The sequence below is a fragment of the Rutilus rutilus genome (genome assembly GCF_951802725.1).
Source record: "Rutilus rutilus genome assembly, chromosome: 3".
In the NCBI taxonomy this organism is placed as follows: Eukaryota; Metazoa; Chordata; class Actinopteri; order Cypriniformes; family Leuciscidae; genus Rutilus; species Rutilus rutilus.
This window is the reverse complement of record NC_140211.1, coordinates 1,894,341-1,915,209: the sequence shown is the minus strand read 5'-3', so window position 1 is coordinate 1,915,209 and position 20,869 is coordinate 1,894,341. Positions and strand designations below refer to the sequence as shown.

The following is a 20,869-nucleotide window of genomic DNA, read 5'->3' as shown; positions in this document are numbered from 1 at the left end:
TAACTGATCATTCTTTTTATTCTAAAGCCAATAACTGATAATTCTTTTTATTCTAAAGCCGATAACTGATAATTCTTTTTATTTAAAAGCCGATAACTGATCATTGATAATTCTTTTTATTTAAAAGCCGATAACTGATAATTATTTTTATTTAAAAGCCGATAACTGATAATTATTTTTATTTAAAAGCCGATAACTGATCATTGATAATTCTTTTTATTTGAAAGCCGATAACTGATAATTCTTTTTATTTAAAAGCCGATAACTGATCATTCTTTTTATTTAAAAGCCGATAACTGATCATTCTTTATTTTGAAAGCCGATAACTGATAATTCTTTTTATTTGAAAGCCGATAACTGATCATTCTTTTTATTTAAAAGCCGATAACTGATAATTGTTTTTATTTAAAAGCCGATAACTGATAATTCTTTTTATTTGAAAGCCGATAACTGATAATTCTTTTTATTTAAAAGCCGATAACTGATAATTCTTTTTATTTGAAAGCCGATAACTAATAATTCTTTATTTTGAAAGCCGATAACTGATAATTATTTATTTTGAAAGCCGATAACTGATAATTATTTATTTTGAAAGCCGATAACCGATATATATATTGCAGATAAATCTAAATCCAAATGTTTATATACATTTTGAGAGCCTGATTACAAAAACAAAAGTCTCACCATTAAAAGCCATGTCCCAAACACACTATTATGATGTTCTCATGATAATTTTATGTAGCCGATATGACAGACTTGCACTACTTTACTGTATTTTTTTACTTTTTGAAGTGATTTCATTCATTTTTCACACAATTCAAACCCATCATGTTGAACAGTGCGCATCTGAAGAGTCTCAGCTGAAGGAAATAATACATTATTTATCGACTTTAATATATCGGCCATATGTTATCTGGCCGATAACGATATCATAAAAAATGATCATATATCGGCCGATACCGATATGGTGGCCGATATATTGAGCATCCCTAATTTATTTCATCACAATCACAACAACGGCATGACAGTCTCAATCTCAATGTTTAGTACGGCACGTAATGACTAAAACTTGAACTAAAACTATAAATATAAAAATAACTATGTTAATAATATTATAATAACACTGATTTAAAATATTGTTTTCATTGTGTGATTAAAAACACAGTGTTGAAGACACAGGAGGCGTAACCGGATCTGACCTTCTCCAAGGCCTCGTCCGTGATCATGTCGCTCCAGTTCTTCATGTATTCTCCGGGGAATTTGTCCTTGATGAACACGCCGACTGTCTTGCCCTCTTTACTTCCACGAATGGCTTCGATCATCTTCTCAAAGTTCACCTTGTTGCTCTCGTTCTGTCACACAATCACATTTAAACACGTTATAGGCGTTTCAGATCGATGATGTTTATCTGATGGACACACACGTTAGTTCGTAAAGTATGATATGTGCAAATGTGGCTGCATATATATATATATATATATATATATATATACACACATATACATATATATACACATATACACATACGGCTTATGTGGTTGTCAAAACACACAGACTGTGATTTAACCTAATATATGCACTAGCGTTTTCATGCGTGTAAACGAACACAGTGCCGAGCTTCACTTTCGAAATCAGCAGCGCATATTTTTATTTGCTGGAAAGTATCATAATTTTACAGTTAAATAACTTTTTTTATTACTAATTTTTTCTTTATTTTGCCATTTACTTATATTAATCACAATATAATTATAACATTTTATAGTCTTTAGTATTTTTACATATTTTATGTGGCCTATGAACACTCAAATGAAAAATTTTTCATTTAAAATACATTTTATTTAAAAAAAATTATAAATTAATTTTACATTACATTTAAAAAAAATAAAATTCTACACTAGAAAAATATACTTTGAGTCACGATGGATTATAAAAAAGAAAATCAGAGTTAAGTAACTTTTCACGTTTTTTATTATATATATAAAAAAATTTATTTAAAGTACAATATAGTATATTACACATATATACTATATAATTATGTATATTAAAATACATAACTCTAAAATGATTTATTCTTTCCAAATACAGCTATGAAAGTCTTTTTTTTTTCATTATATATCGCTAAAAAAACGAAAAGTCGCGACGCCAGTTTTTCGTCCAATCGCGTGCAATACCTTTTCCCGGACGAGCAGCGTGATTGGAGGAATCCCGTTTGCGTTCTCGTTGCCCTTGGTTACGGCGACCTGCTTCAGGAACTCCACTTTCTTCTTACTGGCCAGAAAAATGATCTTGGTCTCACAGAACACCATTATAGTGTCGGTGAGCTCGTAGCCAAACAGCCACGTCTGCCAGAGAGAGAGACAACAACATGAGGATTATTGATTATGATTATTGAGCTGTAATGATGATATTTAATTACGGTATTTTATTGTACCTGAAGCGCAGTAGATTTGGCGTAGACGATCTCCTCATCGACTCCAACAGACACGACGATGGCGTCCACCTTCCCGAACTCATCTTCACCTTTCTGTGATGGAGAAACAGGGTTATGGTGCAGAATTATATCATAAAGAGTTATGAGAAACAGCCCTCGCCATTCAAAACTTTTCCAAAGCAAGTTTTTAAGTACTATATACGGTTATCTTTCAAACTTTTGGTACAAGCTATGTAACAATGACACTGTAAAATAAAATGTTACCAAATTTTCTAAACAATAAATAACTACAAAAGAACTTTCTGCAGAACTTCTATATTCAGAAGTATTAGGATAAACATTTTCCAAACAATGTAAGAGTGCTAGAAGTAAAGAAAAAATATATAGCCTTTTATTGTTTGATGTAATGTAAACAAAAAATAACTAATAATAATAATCATCATCATCTCTTTCCCACCTGCAGCATGTCCCAATATAAGCTAGCCCACAGCTACATGCTACATCAGACAAATGTTTGCCATCCAAATTAAACTTTTATGTGATAAACATTTACTGAAACACAAAGTCTGGTTGGTATTAGATTTACTTCACAAACGTGAATAAAAGCCGAGCGGAAATGGAGTGAAAACATTGTATGCTAGCAAGCTAACACATTAGCCGCTGTGCTAATCACACATAAACGCTACGAAATAACCACAAACTCCAGCGATTTCGCGAAGAAAAGAAAACAATAAACCACATTTACAGACTGTCCGATACACACGGAGTCGATTGAGTGTGTTTGTATAACAGTTATATGGAAATGAGGCCTGAGAACGTGTATGTGTGTGTGTCTATGTATGTGTGTGTGTGAGGATTTCCAGCATCACATATGCGTTTAAACACATCACACATGAATAAATATGATCGAATATTCTCGAGTTAGTGATGTTTATGACAGGCGTAGAGTTCTCTGTACCTTCCAGTTGCCGTAGAGTCGCTTGATGCGGCGATAAAACGCGTCTTTATCCAGATTCACCGCCATAATATCACATCAACACACACACACACACACTCACACACTGAGAGAACACACACTTATACACACACACACACTCTCTCTCGTGTGATTTTCACTAGTTCTACTCTCTATCGGACGATAGCACAACAACTAACGCAAAATGAACGAAAATATGAAAAAAATATTTTTCAATAATACTAATTTTTCAAAAGTGTCTATTAAAAAGACGGTTATTCTTCTTTAAAATGTATTATTTTCAGTGCTCGTTCGGTCTGTGGTGGTGATGATGATGATGTGAATATATCATGTTAAAACACGCATGTGTGTTATCTTTAGCTCCTCCCTCTTTCTGCTCGGTATGCATCTATTTAATTTTTATTTATTTTATTTTTTAACATGGTATTCATTTTTAATTACCTATTTGTATTCGTTTGAATATGTTGTATTAATTTCTTTGTGCCGTGTATATATTTATTTATTTATTTAAGCTGCCATTTTGTGTATTTATAGGTGATTTGTTTATTATTATTATTATTATTTTGAACTAAAAATGCGCGAATGATACGTTTAAAATGGATTAAAAACTGAACAAGTCGTACACCTGTGTTCATTTATTAACTATATATCCGATATATAAAAAGACACCAGAGTATTTATTATGGCTTTTGTTTTCCTCCCTCACAGAAACTCCCGCCCTGACGGTCACGTCATCAGGTTACCGACCAATGAAATCCCGCCGTTGAGGTCACATGCTTTGCTCCGGCTTCCTCCGCACATCACCGCGTTCTAGCAGTCCGCGCGCACGGCCTTTTTTTCCCGCCATCTAGTGTCATTCAAAAGCGCGCGAATTCCATCAGAGCACGTGGTTTTTCTCAGACCAAGTTGCATACAGCGCAATTTTAGATTAATAAGATGTTCTTTTTTAAATAACTTTTTGTCATATATACGTATACTAACCGATCATAATATGATACATATATAGTATAAAAATAGGTAAATTAACCTCAATTAATTGTGCAATTACACAAGTTTCAAGAACTACATTCTTCAATAAAATCAATAGGAACTGAGGGAAAATATATAAATATGATTTCAGTTCTTTTAGGCTTTTTGAGTATTTTAATTAAGTTAGATTATTTTATAAATTAAATCATACTAATTTATATATATATATATATATATATATATATATATATTCCTCGGTCCTTGTCTTTTGTGTGTTTTGAAAGAGCCAAATTAGATTAAGGGCCGTAACAATATATATATATATTAGTAATAATTTGCAAGTTACTGATACCTCTGTCTAAATGTGATTTCAGAGTTTGTATTATAGAGTTTGTTTATAAAACATATTTTATGTAATGACACCTAAAAGAAATTAGTCAGATGTAAAATGATTTGTCATGTATAAACGGTTTCTCACATGTCAATTCTCCATCATAACCATAACCATAGATGTCAATAACCAGAAAAGGTCTGTGGTTTTTACCCAGCATATATTACAAAATATGAAAAATTTAACAACAACCAGTTACATAAATATGATACTGATTTTCAGCTTTAAGGACAGAATTTACACTAGTTTAACAATTTGAATAATTACGTGTTAAACCACTGCTGGATAAAACGGTTTATGAAATCAAAGATTCTGATCATTATTGTGACAACTTCCCGTTTAACTATTATAATTAGTCATTTAAAAGGCAAAGCATTTCTGTGTCGGTTTCACCTGAAGAATCACACCGATTATAGATAGAGAAGCACAACAAACACGTCACGGTCTTATTTCATGTCTTTTATTTCATTTTTTCCATTTGATTGATCAGATAAACTCCTCAACAGAACTGAGATGATGATGATGATGATGATGATGATGATACAACAGTCCAAAAAGTAGTGAATAAAAATCGAAATATTTTCATGCGCAGTTAAAAGTATGATGTCTTTTCCTGTACATTTCCCTAATATACACTCCACTGTTTTCTGTCCCACAGCATCACAGTCTGTTTTACTCCTGATGATGTAAAAAGATAGTAAAGCAAAAAAGTACTATAGTAAACCAACCTTTTCCCATTTCTTTTTCCAGGTCACGGGATGGATTCCCAGGGAATGTATGAACTAATCAAATGCAATGGATAAAAGCGTCTGCCAAATGCATCAACTTAAATGTACAATATAACAAAATCACAATAAATAGGAAATCTCAAACCGGTTTTTAGAACGTTTGTCATTGTGCGGAATCTCTACTGTAGCTGGTAACCATAGCAACCACGGAATTCTGGGCATAGACAGTACCTGGTAACCATAGCAACCACGGAATTCTGGGCATAGACAGTAGCTGGTAACCATAGCAACCACGGAATTCTGGGCATAGACAGTAGCTGGTAACCATAGCAACCACGGAATTCTGGGCATAGACAGTAGCTGGTAACCATAGCAACCACGGAATTCTGGGCATAGACAGTAGCTGGTAACCATAGCAACCACGGAATTCTGGGCATTGACAGTAGCTGGTAACCATAGCAACCACACAATTCTGGGCATAGACAGTAGCTGGTAACCATAGCAACCACGGAATTCTGGGCATAGACAGTAGCTGGAAACCATAGCAACCACGGAATTCTGGGCATAAACCGTAGCCGCTGTGGTCAATGTTTGGAAGAGCCGGAAGATCAAAGTCTCGTTTAAAATACAGTCGAGCGGGAAATTCAACTCGTGGTTTTAATACAGTCTTTCGTGATTCAGAACATCCTGTACGCACACACACACACACACGAGCGCAGCTCATGAACCGTTTCTGGACGGTGTTTCACAAACACCTTCAGATACACACTTACCTTAATTAAATCATTTAAATACTCATATTTTTCTCCTAAAGTAGTTAGTGTGAGAAAGCCATGATTGAGTCTGTGGGTCTGCACTGATCTGAGGACAGTCTATGTGACGGTGGTGGAGTTCTGTCCTCTGATCGCACACCAGGCCATGAACACGTCCCTGCAGGAGAGATGACATCAACATCACATGATCACTACATCATCACTTCAGACGGTTCACTTCCATAATGTGATGCGTTTCCTGGATCTGATCCTGATCACCTGATTGGATGCTGAAAGAGTCTTTATATGAAGCGGAATCAATAATAAATGCGATTGATGACATCAGCTGAAAGAGGCGACGCAAGTTATTAAATGTTTGATTATTAACAGCAATGTTTTCTTCAGGAATATCGTAAATGATGAATGGGTCACAATCAGATCAGGAATATGAATTAATAGAGTTAATACTGAATTCATGAGGACGGTTTTCTGCCTCTTGTTTGAAATGAAGCGACTGACTGAATAATAAACGTGCATTAAACAAACCCAATATTTATGATGAATTTCATTTTGAATTTGCACTAAACAATTTTAAATATTTTATATATTGCTCAGACTTAAAGGGATACTCTACTTTTTTTGGAAATAGGCTCATTTTACAACCCCCCCAGAGTTAAACAGTTGAGTTTTACCGTTTTCGAATCCATTCAGCCGATCTCCGGGTCTGACGGTACCACTTTTAGCATAGCTTAGCATAGATCATTGAATCGGACAAGACCATTAGCATCGGTAAAACTCAACTGTTTGATGTAAAATGAGCCTATTTCCAAAAAAAGTGGAGTATCCCTTTAATGTTTTTAAAAGTTTGAGAAGAGCTGTGTGTGAGTGTATGAGAGTGTATGTGTGTGTGTGTGTGTGTACCTGCAATGCGTGTGTGAGAGTGAGTGTGTGTGTGTGTAAGAGAGAGTGTGTGAGTGAGTGAGTGAGTGAGTGAGTGTGTGTGTGTGTGAGAGAGTGAGTGTGTGTGTGTAAGAGTGTGTGTGTGTGTGTGTGTGTGTGTGAGTGAGTGAGTGAGTGAGTGAGTGAGTGAGTGAGTGAGTGAGTGAGTGAGTGAGTGAGTGAGTGAGTGAGTGAGTGAGTGAGTGAGTGTACCTGCAGTGGGTGGCCACACACTCGTTGCTGCAATACTCTCGGTCCCAGTCTTTGCTCTCTATAGGCGGGTTGTTGCAGCCGGCGCGGACACACACACACACACCGGGAGCGTCTGCAGGAGCCGGAGAAACACTGAGCTCCACCTCCATCTAAACAATTAGCAGAATAAAAACACATAATAATAAAACACTTTCTAAACTCAATTAAACCATAAAATAAAATACAAATATTTTTTTATGATTTAGTGCATTTTTAGAAAGCGTTTTATTTTTAAATGATTTATTTCATTGTCAGTTTGCATCGACTCACTTCGCCAACCAAACAACTGAAAAACAATAAATAAAACTTCCATTCGGAATTGAATGTTCGGACTCACCGCTTCCTCCGCCGCGTCCTCCGTTGCCGACGGCGACAGGGTGGTGACGATGGCGGGTGGCGGCACCTCCAGCGCGGCGGCGGCCGACGATGCGAGCGGCGTCACGATTATCGGAGCGCTGGCGTCGCTCTGCGGGACGATCTTGATCTGCAGAGGCGGCGGCGGCGCCGTGGCAACCACCTGTCCCGCGAGGGCGGCGGCTCCACGCGGTTTTGCTAGCAGAGGGGGCGGAGCCTGGGAGTGCACCATCTGCTGCAGCCGCGGGGGGGGAGGCGTGTTCTGCATCTGCTGGAGGGGCGGCGGCTGGCGGGGCGACTGAAGCTGCTGCCTGGAGATGATGATCTTGCTGACGGTGGGCGGGGCCGGGGTCTTCTGAGTGGGCGGGGCAGGGGGCGGGGTCTTGTGCGCGCCCGTGCGCGAGCGCGTCGTCACCTGCGGCAGGTCTAAGATGATGTTGGACGTGCAGATGTTGGTGATGGTGTTGTTGTCGGGCGCGTGGACGGGGATGCGGGAGGAGCGCGGCGGGGGGGCGGCAGGCGTGGGGTCGGGAGGCGGAGCTACGGGTGGAGGAGACGGGGGGGCGTCTAACACTTCTATAGTCGGCTGCAGCGGGAAACAAAACACAGATGTCATTTTACTAACTGACTGCATTTAACAACTAGTCAAGTCACATGGTTTTCTAAAATGCTTTATAAACACAGATTCCGGATACACTGAGGAATTACGATTTCTGTGTGTGTTTCAAATAGTGATTCTCTCAGACAACTGAACAAAATAACATGTAAACTACTTGAGGTTCTGACAAAATATTACCCACAACCCACTGCGCTTTGCATGAATTTAAGGAGAGTCTCCACATGAAATACCCGCGACTGCAGATCAACGCACTACTGCAATTCACCACAGGGAGTTTGATTGACAGGCGATCTGACCAATCATAATCCGCCATCCGCCCAATCCGACAGCAGTCAGGAGAGTTAGTAGATTAGTTAGTAGACAACGTTGCAGGATTTGAACTTGAAAAGCGGCGTGTCCTGACGTCTTTCCGCGGTTAAAACAACATTCCTTCTGATGTTCATCATGTTTATTTGATGCTGTAAATTAACTTTACGGAAGAGATGATCGGTTCACGAGCCGCTTTAACGGAGCGATCTGTCAGACACATTAAAGAGTCACAAAACCGTATTTATTGTTTACATTTCTTTTAAAAAAATGACCAAATTTGAAAGTTGAGACTTAGTTTCATATCAAAAGTACGAAACCTGCGCTGTCCTGTCCGTCAGCACGTTGTCATAGCAACAGTAACTAAAGGGGGCAGGTCTTTGTGAACGGTCAGCTCTCTCCAATACAGCAGGAAATTGAATTAAATGTGGAGGATTTTATCTTTGACATGATTGACAGGTGCGTGTAACTAAGCGACCGAGAGCAACCGTTAAAGACGCAACTGTGTGATGTGATAGTACGTCCCAAAGCTCGTCTACTCTTCTGCTACACACTCAGAAGTGTCTACTTTATCTTCACAAAAAGAGTTAATACTTTTAGGGCGTAGAATAAGTAGGCGAATGGAGACGCAGCAGTAGCGTTTTTGAACAAATCTCTTGAATGAATGATTCAATGACAAACACACTTCACTTCACACAGTCACTTGTTGCCACCTACTGGCATCGTTACGATGTAATCGATTTAATTTTTCCTTGTCTGTCTCAAAATGCAACATTTGCAACTACAGAAATGGAATGAAACAACTGAAGTCACATGATTCATCCCTGCTATTAAACGTCCAGGTTTGAGTACAGGAGTAAACGCAGAGTCGTTCTTCAGATCTGATCAGCCGAGACGGGCGATAATAAACAAGGCCTTTAAATCCCGCGCACTGGAGCGTGTCCTGTACCTGCGACAGCTGATTGGCTTTATAAGCGGCCAGCGCCTTCAGATACTCCTTCCTTGCCGCTTCCGTCTTCCTCTTGTACACCTGGGAAGGAAAAACATTGGGATTTTGATCCGTGTGTGTGTGTGTGTGAGTCTGAACACTCAAATGCACTCGTTTGTCCATCTCGTTGAACTTCTTAAAAAAAAAAAAAAATTAAATGTCAAAATAAAAGTCCCATCTCAGACACATCAGCCACATTGAAAAACTACCAATGCCGATAATAAAATATAAAAATAATTTGAACTTGATTAAAAAATAAATCTGTAAAATAAAACCATTTAAACGTTAAATGTCAAAATAAAAGTCCCATCTCAGACACATCAGCCACATTGAAAAACTACCAATGCCGATAATTAAAAATGAAAATAATGAGAACTTGATTAAAAAATAAATCTGTAAAATAAAACCATTTAAACTTTAAATGTCAAAATAAAAGTCCCATCTCAGGCACATCAGCCACATTGAAAAACTACCAATGCCGATAATAAAAAATACAATAATTTGAACTTTGAAGGAAAAACATTAGGATTTTGATCCGTGTGTGTGTGTGTGTGTGAGTCTGAACACTCAAATGCACTCGTTTGTCCATCTCGTTGAACTTCTTAAAAAAAAAAAAATTTAAATGTCAAAATAAAAGTCCCATCTCAGACACATCAGCCACATTGAAAAACTACCAATGCCGATAATAAAAAATAAAAATAATTTGAACTTGATTAAAAAATAAATCTGTAAAATAAAACCATTTAAACGTTAAATGTCAAAATAAAAGTCCCATCTCAGACACATCAGCCACATTGAAAAACTACCAATGCCGATAATAAAAAATAAAAATAATTTGAACTTGATTAAAAAATAAATCTGTAAAATAAAACCATTTAAACTTTAAATGTCAAAATAAAAGTCCCATCTCAGGCACATCAGCCACATTGAAAAACTACCAATGCCGATAATAAAAAATACAATAATTTGAACTTGCTTAGAAAATAAATCTGTAAAATAATTTAAACTTTAAATATCAAAATAAAAGTCCCATCTTAGACTCATCAGCCACATTGAAAAACTACCAGTGCCGATAATAAAAAAATACAATAATTTGAACTTGATTAAAAAATAATTCTGTAAAATAAAACCATTTAAACTTTAAGTGTCAAAATAAAAGTCCCATCTCAGACACATAGAAAAACTACCAATGCCGATCATTAAAAATGCCAAATATCGGCTGATATATCAGTCAACCATTAGGCTAGTTCTAAAGACAAAATGTTCTTAACCCCTTAACATTAGTCCATCTTGTTGAGATATTTCTGTAAACAAATGCATGTTTGTACCTGTTTCTGCTCTTCTCCCAAACTATCCCACATGGAGGCGACGATCTTGGAAACCTCTCCGAACGTGGCGTTGGGATTCTGGCCTTTAATGGCGGCCTGTGTGTCCCGGAAGAACAGCGCGTACGCCGACACGGGTTTCTGTGGCTCGTTCGGGTCTTTCTTCTTCCGGCCCTTCTTCCCGCCGACTCCTTTGCGTACGGGAGCAGAGGATGCTGGGACGGGATGGTCCGGCAGAGACGGAGAGAGAGCGATAACGCCCGGAGACACGGACAGAGACACCGGAGAATCCACCAGAACGCTCTTCTGAGCCGGAGAGACACGACACACGGGGAGAGACGAGCGGGAACGGGAAACAGAGATCAGTTCTGACACATTCAACAAACATTCGCAAGGATAAAAATCTTCACAATGTAAGAATAGTCAAGAACGTTTTGCACTCCCAAAAATTTTCCGTAAGATTGATCGAAATATTGGTCGACCCATATTGATTTAATTAATTAAAAAAAAAAAAAAAAAACTTGAATGTCAGAATAAAAGTCCCAATGCCGATAATTAAAAATGAACACAATAATTTAAGCTTGAAAAAAAAAAATCTGTAAAATGAACAAATGTAAACTTTAAATGTCAAAATAAAAGTCCCAACTCAGACCGATCGGCCACATAGAAAAACTACCAATGCCGATAATTAAAAATGGAAACTGACAGAAACCTCATTAATAAATAAACAAAAAAAGATGGTGGCAAACGCAAAACCCACCCGTCTGAAATCGTCCATGTCGTCGTCGTGCAGCGAGTCAGACGGCGAGTCGGTGGCGGACAGCGGCTGGTCAGGTGACTGTGGGCGGGGCAGGATGGCTCCGCCCCCTAGACTCAGGCCGAGCTGCGCGCTGAGCTCTGATTGGTCGATGGTGGTCAGCTGGTTGTGGCCCAACAGGCCGTGGTTCATGTCACTCAGAGGGACGTCGATGGTCATCGGAGAAGAGCTACTGAACTGAGAACCAATCGGATGGCCGAGATCCTGCAGTGGGAAAAACATAAAACATTAATTCTCCTGGAAAATTCATATTAAGAACATATTAATGCATGTGACGTTTGCCATTATACATTTAAAACAATAATATCCAAGTAAAAACCTAAAGTAATATTGACAAACTATATATCATTTGAAAGCTTACAGTCTCTAGTTTTCATATTTTGTGACAGTTTTTTTAAATATATTACAGAGGAGCCGTAATTGATCAGTTTGCAACAAGAATATTTCATACTCATCAGGCGTGTTCAGGCCTATCTTTTGAAATAGTGATGAACATGAAAAATCATGAAAGATTGGTAGAAATCTCGGTTTGTTTCTATGTCAAGAGTTCAAAAGATAACATCCATTCAATTTAACGAGGATGTTCAATTTAAAACGATGTTTTAAATATAACGGAAAAAAATATTTGTGATGCGGCACATACGTGTTTTTCTGCGTTTATTAGAGGCCGAATTCATATAAAATTCTGCCAAACTTCCCATACTACTTCAGAATAGGATGTTTACTTTAAAATTATTGGAAATTTAAAATTATAGAAATGTATGGTTCAGATAACTCAAACCACATATGGAAATGAAGGCGCCCTTATATGGGCAGTGATGGAGTCTGGTTGTCCTCTAGTGGAAGCGTTTGGTACTGCGCACAAACTAAATCTGAAAATCACTTATGATGGATAGATGCACTTTTATGATGGATAGATGCACTTTTATGATGGATAGATGCACTTTTATGATGGATAGATGCACTTTTATGATGGATAGATGCACTTTTATGATGGAGAGATGCACTTTTATCATGGATAGATGCACTTTTATGATGGAGAGATGCACTTTTATGATGGATAGATGCACTTTTATGATGGAGAGATGCACTTTTATGATGGATAGATGCACTTTAATGATGGATAGATGCACTTTTATCATGGATAGATGTACTTTTATCATGGATAGATGCACTTTTATGATGGATAGACGCACTTTTATCATGGATAGATGCACTTTTATCATGGATAGATGCACTTTTATCATGGATTGATGCACTTTTATGATGGATTGATGCACTTTTATCATGGATAGATGCACTTTTATCATGGATAGATGCACTTTTATGATGGATTGATGCACTTTTATCATGATAGATGCACTTTTATCATGGATAGATGCACTTTTATGATGGAGAGATGCACTTTTATCATGGATAGATGCACTTTTATGATGGACAGATGCACATTTATGATGGATAGATGCACTTTTATGATGGATAGACGCACTTTTATGATGGATAGATGTACTTTTATCATGGATAGATGCACTTTTATGATGGATAGACGCACTTTTATCATGGATAGATGCACTTTTATGGACTTTAAAACAGAAACGGCCATTCACTTCCATTATAAAGCTTGGAAGAGCCAGGACATTTTTTTATATAACTCTGACTGTATTCGTCTGAAAGAGTAATGTCATATACACCGAGGATGGCTTGAGGGAGAGTAGATCATGGGCTAATTTTCATTTTCGGGTGAACTATCCCTTTAAGCACATGTTCAGCTCAGTGTAGTGTGTGTGAGTGTGTGTGTGTGAGCGCACCATCAGGCTCAGGTGCTCCAGTGGCGCCGGCGCGCTCACGAAGGTCGATGCGAACGACGGGTCGTTTCCTCCCACCACAGCGTTCCCGGGAACACCGGAGCCCTCCCCGAAGTGAGCCACGACATCAGACACGCCGAGAGCCGAGTCTGTGTGTGTGAGTGTGTGTGTGAGTGAGTCCGGGTCCAGCGAGATCGGCGGGATCTCAAACTCCTCGTCACCCAGACTGGGAGTGTGAAACGTCTGCACACACACACACAAACACACACACACGATGATGATCGACTTAAACTGTTAAACTGTTAGATTTACTGTTAAACATTTCAACAAAACCAAAGGCTGAAATCATGACATGATTCATGTTATGATAATGAGTGTGTGTTTGAGTGTGAGTGTGGGTCAGTGTGAGAGTGGGTCAGTGTGTGTGTGTGTGTGAGAGTGTGTGTGAGAGTGTGTGTGAGAATGTGTGTGAGGCACCTCTGCGTGCTGGATTTGCGCGGGGAACGTGGAGAGTCGTACCTCTGAGGAGGACAGGAAGTGATGCCCCTCGTCGCTGATGGACAGGAAGTTGTCATTGCCTCCTGGGAACTGAGGAAAACACAAACACACAACATGAGGAACGTATCTTATATCAATTCATAATTACGAACTTTAATAATGTGAATGCTGATGCAAACTGATTAAAACATAACGATGTCTTAATACAGACCCAGGGGATTTTAGTACCTGGTAAACACTTATAAAATGATCAAATTACTATAATCAACCACTATACACATTTTCAGAATGAGAGGAGAAATTTTATATTTAATAAACAAAAATAAAGGAAAATTAAACATCGAAAATTAAAATATATAGAAGCTGAGTGAAAGTTCTTCAAAAAAATCTTGTTTCATGAAAATAATTTACAGAAAATGTATAGAAATTGCATTCATAAAGAGCAATTTAATATTACAAATAATCTACAAATATACAAAACATAACAATATAAAAATGTTGCTCGAATGTTCTTCAAAAAAAATCTGTTTCACAGAAATAATTTATAGAAAGTTTTCAAAAAACTCACGAAAATCAATTTAACATAAAAAATAATATACAAAAATAAATAATTTAAAATATAAATGAGCTTCATGGATGTTCCTCAAAAAACAGGAAAAAATTATTTAAAGATAATTTAAAGACACTGCCCTCAAAAAGAGCAATTTAATATTAAAATTAATTCACAGAAATAATAACGTCACGGTCACGCAACTCTGACACACAAAAATATGGAACTTTAAAATATAAATTTCCCAGAAGAAATCAGACTAAATTCCCTGACATTTCCCAGGTTTTCCATGAGCGTGCGCTCCGGTCACCTTCTGCACGGCATCGAATCCGTTAAACGCCTGCGGATCCAGGAACTCCGGGTCACCGGGATTCCCGCTTCCGTCCGAGAGATCTGCGTAAAAATTCAGGTCCATATCGCGGTGAATCGGCGACACCGAGACCTACGAAACCCGAGGAGCGTAAAACTAACGACGCGAGAACCTGTCAAAACGCACTGAAGTCCGTGACGTCACGAGGACTGAATCGGGCACGCGCGTTCGATCATTCCGCTCGATTTCAGGCCTGCAGTCGCGCACTGCGGTTCCGATCACATGCAAAAACAACAGTTACAACCCTTTAAAACACATTTTACACTCTTAACACGAGACACAGACACACTGAATCAGTCGCGTTTGATGATTCCGACTCGAGTCCGCATTGACGTGAGGTGAATGACAGCACAGCACGTGACACACCCGTTATACATTAACACACACAACAACACTCTTCGCGAATTAAGAGAATCAGCTGTTGTTATGAAGGCTTTGAAACGCGTTAATAAATATGTGCGTTTAAAAACATCCGATCGACTCGCGCTTTTCCAGCTGATCTCAGCGCTGCTCGTGCACGAGCTCCAGGAACCGCAATCGAGCCGGAATCACGGATCTGACACTCGAGGGGGGACGAGGTCCGATATAACACATAACATAAAGCGATGCGTACTGCAAATGACACTCTTTTATAAACATACCGGTATTAAAACACATCGTAAATACACACAACTAAAACGAGAAGAATGTAAACACCATTATTAGTAATTAAATGTGTCGTTTAATAAATAATAACCCCCCCATTGGCGCGCGGTAATGGTATGTCCCACGGCCTATTAAAGAGTAAAACATTACGTGTTCCATATCATGACTATATAATTAATACTTCAATGGCTCCGGGCTTATTCTTACAATACATTAAGGTGTTTATGAGTGTATATTTAATCGAATAATTGTGGATATTTGAAGAGGAGTGTGCTGATGGGACTGAATGAGTTTTTACTGATGCTTCGGGCTCTAACTTATACACACATTCAGCACTTTCTACTGACAGCTTTGTCTTCTTACCTCCATACTCGCCCTGAAATCGACACGCTTTTCTCTCTGTTTGTGTGTGTGTGTGTTTGTGTGTGTCCGATCAAAGCGATTCTCGCGGAAAAAACACAAACAAATCGCCCATCATGGCACCCGATCTTCCGGGTTAGAGATGAGCGGAAGTGACGTAGAGCCCCGCCCATTACAGAAACCGTTGGGGTTTTCCTTCCGTAAAGACTTTAATATAATATATGGGATGTTTTCAATAAATATACTTTATAGTTCGGTGTAAATTTAAGCTATCTTGCTTTGTGAGTATTTACCCATCATACAAACAAAGTCCTGTCAGAAACATCAGTGAAAAACTGAGCTTAATGACAGAAATATGTACATTTATTATAATAACAATGTAATATTTTAACGTTATAAGCAAAAAATATATAATCAATATGCAATATAGTACACGTATTTAGTAAAACGCTAATTTTATTATAGTTCATAAATATTAAAATGTATTATTTTATCAAATACTAAGATATTTTTTTCTAGTCACGTGGTCATTAAATGGCTTTGCTGAGGTAAATGTGACGTAAATATTGAGTCAATTTCATGTTATAACCATAGACTGTAAAAAATAGGTTATAACTACCGCATAATTATTACATTAATTACTAAATTACAATTTAGTACCATAAACAACCCCTGAAAATACAAAATATTAAATAGAGTATTATCGGACTAAAATATAGTAAAAAACATTTAATAATAAATAAAATAAAAAAATCAGAGGGTTAAATAAAAAATTATGCCTTCTAAAAAAAAAAAATACATTTGAGCAAATGCTGTAATTGTTATTAGCCATTTAAAAAAAAAAAAACATTTATTTGTACATTTGGTCTCCATAATACTGACCCCGTTAATGAAGAATGAGGGATATTTAAACTCAAATTATTATTTATTTTATTAGATATTTCACTAACAACAACAAGGTAGAGGGAATCATATCTGTAAGATTAATATAGTTCTGTTTTTACTCATTTATTCCATATTTATCCGAAACATTAATATGAGAATATAAATCTCCACTGTTGCTATTAGCCTTATTTGTCCATAAGAAACAAGACAAACACAGAGTTTGCATATTTAAAAGAGACGTTTAACTCGTTTTATTATTATTTAACGTGAGAAAAACAGCAGATAACACTTGAGATGATGAACAGTGACAAAGAGATTCACAATCCCTGCACACAAACATATGAGCAACTCATGATAAAAAGTTAAAAAATAAAAAAGCATGAACCTCCACAAGTAAAGCGGGACAGAAACACGATCACTGCAGGGATGTACAGCCGGAGCGAGTGTTAAACACCCGGATCCGCGGGACGGGAATGCGTGTATTGCTGCGATGATCTCCTGTTTCGCATTCAGGGTTTCCATGCGGGACGAACGCGAGCCGAGCAGGGTCACGTGACCATTATGGGACGCCAAACCTGACATAACAACAAATACATACATAAACAAGAAAAAAAAACATAAAAAAAAAAAACATAAATAAATAAACGAAGTAATGTCAAAAAAAAAGTTCCTTATTGATACTTTTATTTCCTTATTTAGGTAAAAATGTATTTTTTTCCAAAAAAAAAATCATTTATTTATTTCCACGTTTATTTATGTGTATATGTATTTATTCCTACATTGAACTCGTAAAAAAAATATATATATATCAGAAATTTCAAATGTCAAAATGTATATTTCTGATGATGTCAGGTTTGGCGTCGTCACTTCCAGTGTAAATCAGCCAAAGCCCCATTCTGTCCACATCTACTCTCCAAGCGCTCGATCCTCTGCGTGACACACACACCGACTGTTATATACCAAATATACTTTACACTTTAGTCAGTCATCTCTAATATCAATTCCCCTTTGAACTCCTGCTCTCTCACTCACACACACACACACACACACACACACTAGGTCCAGTATCAAACGCTTCAGCCCTGAGTCAGTCGCGCGATTGGTCCGTCACATGCACCTGGTTCGATGACATCATATGTGTGCACAGATATTGCTGCATGTTGTCATACGGTTGTGGCGGCGCAGAAACTAAAGTCGAATGATTATTATTATTGTTATTGTCATTATTACGGCGCAGGCGAGAGATTCTCCTCAGTGATCGAGCAGACTCAGACGTACGCATCCCTCTCGCCGCCGTGTGATTGGCTCTCAGGAGTAGATGGTGATGACCTCACTTCCTCCTCCGCGCACCAGCAGGACTCGCTCGAGTCCCTCGGTCAACACTTCCAGGAACTCCATGTCTGAGGGAACGAGTCAAGGAGCATCCGGAGAAGTGAACAACAGGACACAGTGAGTGAGTCATTGAATCATTCAACAAGTCACTGTTAATGAGTGAGTGAGTCATTGAATCATTCAACAAGTCACTGTTAATGAGTGAGTCACTGAATCATTCAACAAGTCACTGTTAATGAGTGAGTGAGTCACTGAATCATTCAACAAGTCACTGTTAATGAGTGAGTGAGTCATTGAATCATTCAACAAGTCACTGTTAGTGAGTGAGTGAGTCATTGAATCATTCAACAAGTCACTGTTAATGAGTGAGTGAGTCATTGAATCATTCAACAAGTCACTGTTAATGAGTGAGTGAGTCATTGAATCATTCAACAAGTCACTGTTAATGAGTGAGTGAGTCATTGAATCATTCAACAAGTCACTGTTAATGAGTGAGTGAGTCACTGAATCATTCAACAAGTCACTGTTAATGAGTGAGTGAGTGAGTCATTGAATCATTCAACAAGTCACTGTTAATGAGTGAGTGAGTCATTGAATCATTCAACAAGTCACTGTTAATGAGTGAGTGAGTCATTGAATCATTCAACAAGTCACTGTTAATGAGTGAGTGAGTCATTGAATCATTCAACAAGTCACTGTTAATGAGTGAGTGAGTGAGTCATTGAATCATTCATTCAACTGACTCGTTCATTCAGTAAGGAGACACTGCCTGTGGCAATAGCCAACAATACATTGTATTGATTTTTCTTTAATGCCAAAAATCATGAGGATATTAAGTAAAGATCATGATCCATGAAGATATTTTGTAAACTTCCTACCGTAAATATATGAAGCATGTGTTTGTGTGAGTGAATGCTGCACAATCGCCAACATAAATGACCTTTAAAGGAGATTTTCTCAGTGTTTCGGTCATTCAGGGTTTCTGCAGGAATGCTTTTTAATGCCATTTTTAAACACTGTAATGCCACACACGACCCACGACTGACCACGGATATCACGTATACAGTTATTATATTCTAGAAGACATGATCGGCAGAAGGATACAGTTCTCGTCCCCGTCCGTGTTCCTGGGCGGCCCGGGCATGTTGAGCAGCACCAGCCGAGCATCATGGGACTTGTTGACGATCACCTCGTTGAGTTTCACAGCCGTGTGCATCCGCCGAACATTAGACTGATCTCTGCCAGAAATACTCTAATTAATTACACTTAAATATTCAAACATTATATTATTATAACATGATATAATAAAACAGTAGTATTTTGTAATTATAGTAATTATTATAAATATGCTGATATAGTAGGAATACAATTAAAATAAAATCTAATCTAAATTAATTAATTAAAAAATGTTTTATTAAATATATTGATTATTTTAATATTTGATATAAAAGCAATCCAATTAAAAAAAATAAAAATGTTTTTATTAAATATAATATATTTATAATTGTAATATTTACTATTACTATTTTTATTTTTTATTTTACTGTTTTATATTTAAGAATTATCATTTGTGAGTCACTTTGGATAAAAGTGTGCCGAATGAATAAATGCAAATATTATTATTATAATTATAATATTTATAAATAAATTAAAATAATTTATAAAATACATATTTAAATAGTTATATATATATATATACAACATTGCCATTTTAATAACAATAATTATTAGTATAAATATGCTATTATAAAATTAAATATTTTAATTTATTAAATATATACAAATATATTGAAAATGATTATATTTATTCATATATTATAATATATTACATTATAATATATTACATTATAACATTTGTCATTTTAATAATAACAAATATTATTATTAGAAATATGCAAATATAAAGTTAAATATTAGAATCATAAATATTTAAATCTAATAAATATATAAATATATTGAATTCTTTACTATACATATACACACACACACACACACACACACATATATATGTTTACTATTATACTATTATATTTAAGATGAATTGTTTGCAGGTCGCATTGGATAAAAGCATCCGCTAATCTAAATCAATAAATGTAAATAATATATTATAATTATAATAAATACAATATTTATTACTGCAACTGCAAATAATATAATTGTATGAACATAAATAATATTAAAATATACTTGTAAATAATAATTATAATATAATGTAATATTACTTGTAATTTTAATAATAGAAATATTATAACATTAAACATTAAAATAACAGCATAAAGCATTTTAACAGTAATTATTAAAACATTACATAATTAAAACATACTATTATTTGGAATTATTTATCATTTTAATTGTAATTATAATTGTAATCATTATAAATATACTGATAATAATAGTAATACAATTAAATAAATAATAAATATTTAAATAAATAAAAATACTTTTTTATTAAATCCAATATATTTATAATTTTAATACTTGATATAAAAGTAATATAATTAAAATAAATATTTAAATAAATAAATAAAATACTTAAAGAATAAACATTAAAATTACAGCATAAAGCATTTTAACAGT

General features: G+C 36.3%; 3 protein-coding genes across 17 annotated transcripts in view; all 3 read right to left on the bottom strand.

Annotated features, from left to right (window-relative positions):
* supt16h (SPT16 homolog, facilitates chromatin remodeling subunit) overlaps positions 1 to 3,729 on the bottom strand; it is a 33,918-nt gene extending 30,189 nt beyond the window's left edge. The window contains exons 1-4 of the mRNA XM_084404660.1: positions 3,390 to 3,729; positions 2,432 to 2,524; positions 2,172 to 2,342; positions 1,200 to 1,352 (exon numbers count right to left, since the gene is read on the bottom strand). Of these exons, the coding sequence (XP_084260786.1) occupies positions 1,200 to 1,352; positions 2,172 to 2,342; positions 2,432 to 2,524; positions 3,390 to 3,455 (483 nt within the window). The 5' untranslated portion in view covers positions 3,456 to 3,729. The remainder of the gene's footprint in view (positions 1 to 1,199; positions 1,353 to 2,171; positions 2,343 to 2,431; positions 2,525 to 3,389) is intronic.
* A 1,478-nt stretch (positions 3,730 to 5,207) lies between these two features.
* tox4b (TOX high mobility group box family member 4 b) lies at positions 5,208 to 16,220 on the bottom strand. Of its 13 annotated transcripts, none has more exons than XR_014626741.1 (10): positions 16,079 to 16,220; positions 14,130 to 14,240; positions 13,656 to 13,895; positions 11,791 to 12,051; positions 11,034 to 11,336; positions 9,667 to 9,747; positions 7,776 to 8,378; positions 7,400 to 7,548; positions 6,048 to 6,425; positions 5,209 to 6,010 (listed from the first exon to the last, which is right to left on the bottom strand). XR_014626741.1 is itself a non-coding variant. In XM_084404263.1 (9 exons), the coding sequence occupies exons 1-9, from the start codon at positions 15,113 to 15,115 to the stop codon at positions 6,368 to 6,370; spliced, it is 1,908 nt and encodes a 635-aa protein (XP_084260389.1). In that variant the 5' UTR covers positions 15,116 to 15,589; the 3' UTR covers positions 5,208 to 6,367. The 13 variants fall into 13 exon arrangements, 8 of the variants coding, with proteins under 8 accessions (XP_084260389.1, XP_084260392.1, XP_084260393.1 ...); XR_014626742.1 differs by having other exon boundaries at positions 11,034 to 11,333; XR_014626743.1 differs by having other exon boundaries at positions 11,034 to 11,333; positions 14,172 to 14,240.
* A 410-nt stretch (positions 16,221 to 16,630) lies between these two features.
* Positions 16,631 to 20,869, bottom strand: part of slc12a6 (solute carrier family 12 member 6) — a 60,859-nt gene continuing 56,620 nt past the window's right edge. Inside the window, exons 24-25 of one of the 3 annotated variants that reach the window (XM_084404974.1) lie at positions 19,397 to 19,530; positions 16,631 to 18,360 (exon numbers count right to left, since the gene is read on the bottom strand). In XM_084404974.1, coding sequence (XP_084261100.1) covers positions 18,269 to 18,360; positions 19,397 to 19,530 — 226 coding nt within the window. In that variant the 3' untranslated portion in view covers positions 16,631 to 18,268. The remainder of the gene's footprint in view (positions 18,361 to 19,396; positions 19,531 to 20,869) is intronic. The other 2 variants (XM_084404975.1, XM_084404973.1) reach the window with 2 other exon arrangements.

Bases quoted from the DNA above. Each gene is read 5' to 3' on its own strand.
- tox4b (XM_084404260.1), bottom strand. From the start codon at position 15,115: ATGGACCTGAATTTTTACGCAGATCTCTCGGACGGAAGCGGGAATCCC. The intron at 14,241-15,010 runs GTGACCGGAGCG...TGTTTTCCTCAG, and splicing joins GATTCGATGCCGTGCAGAAG to TTCCCAGGAGGCAATGACAA. The intron at 8,379-9,666 runs GTACAGGACACG...TTCCCGCTGCAG, and splicing joins AAGCCAATCAGCTGTCGCAG to CCGACTATAGAAGTGTTAGA.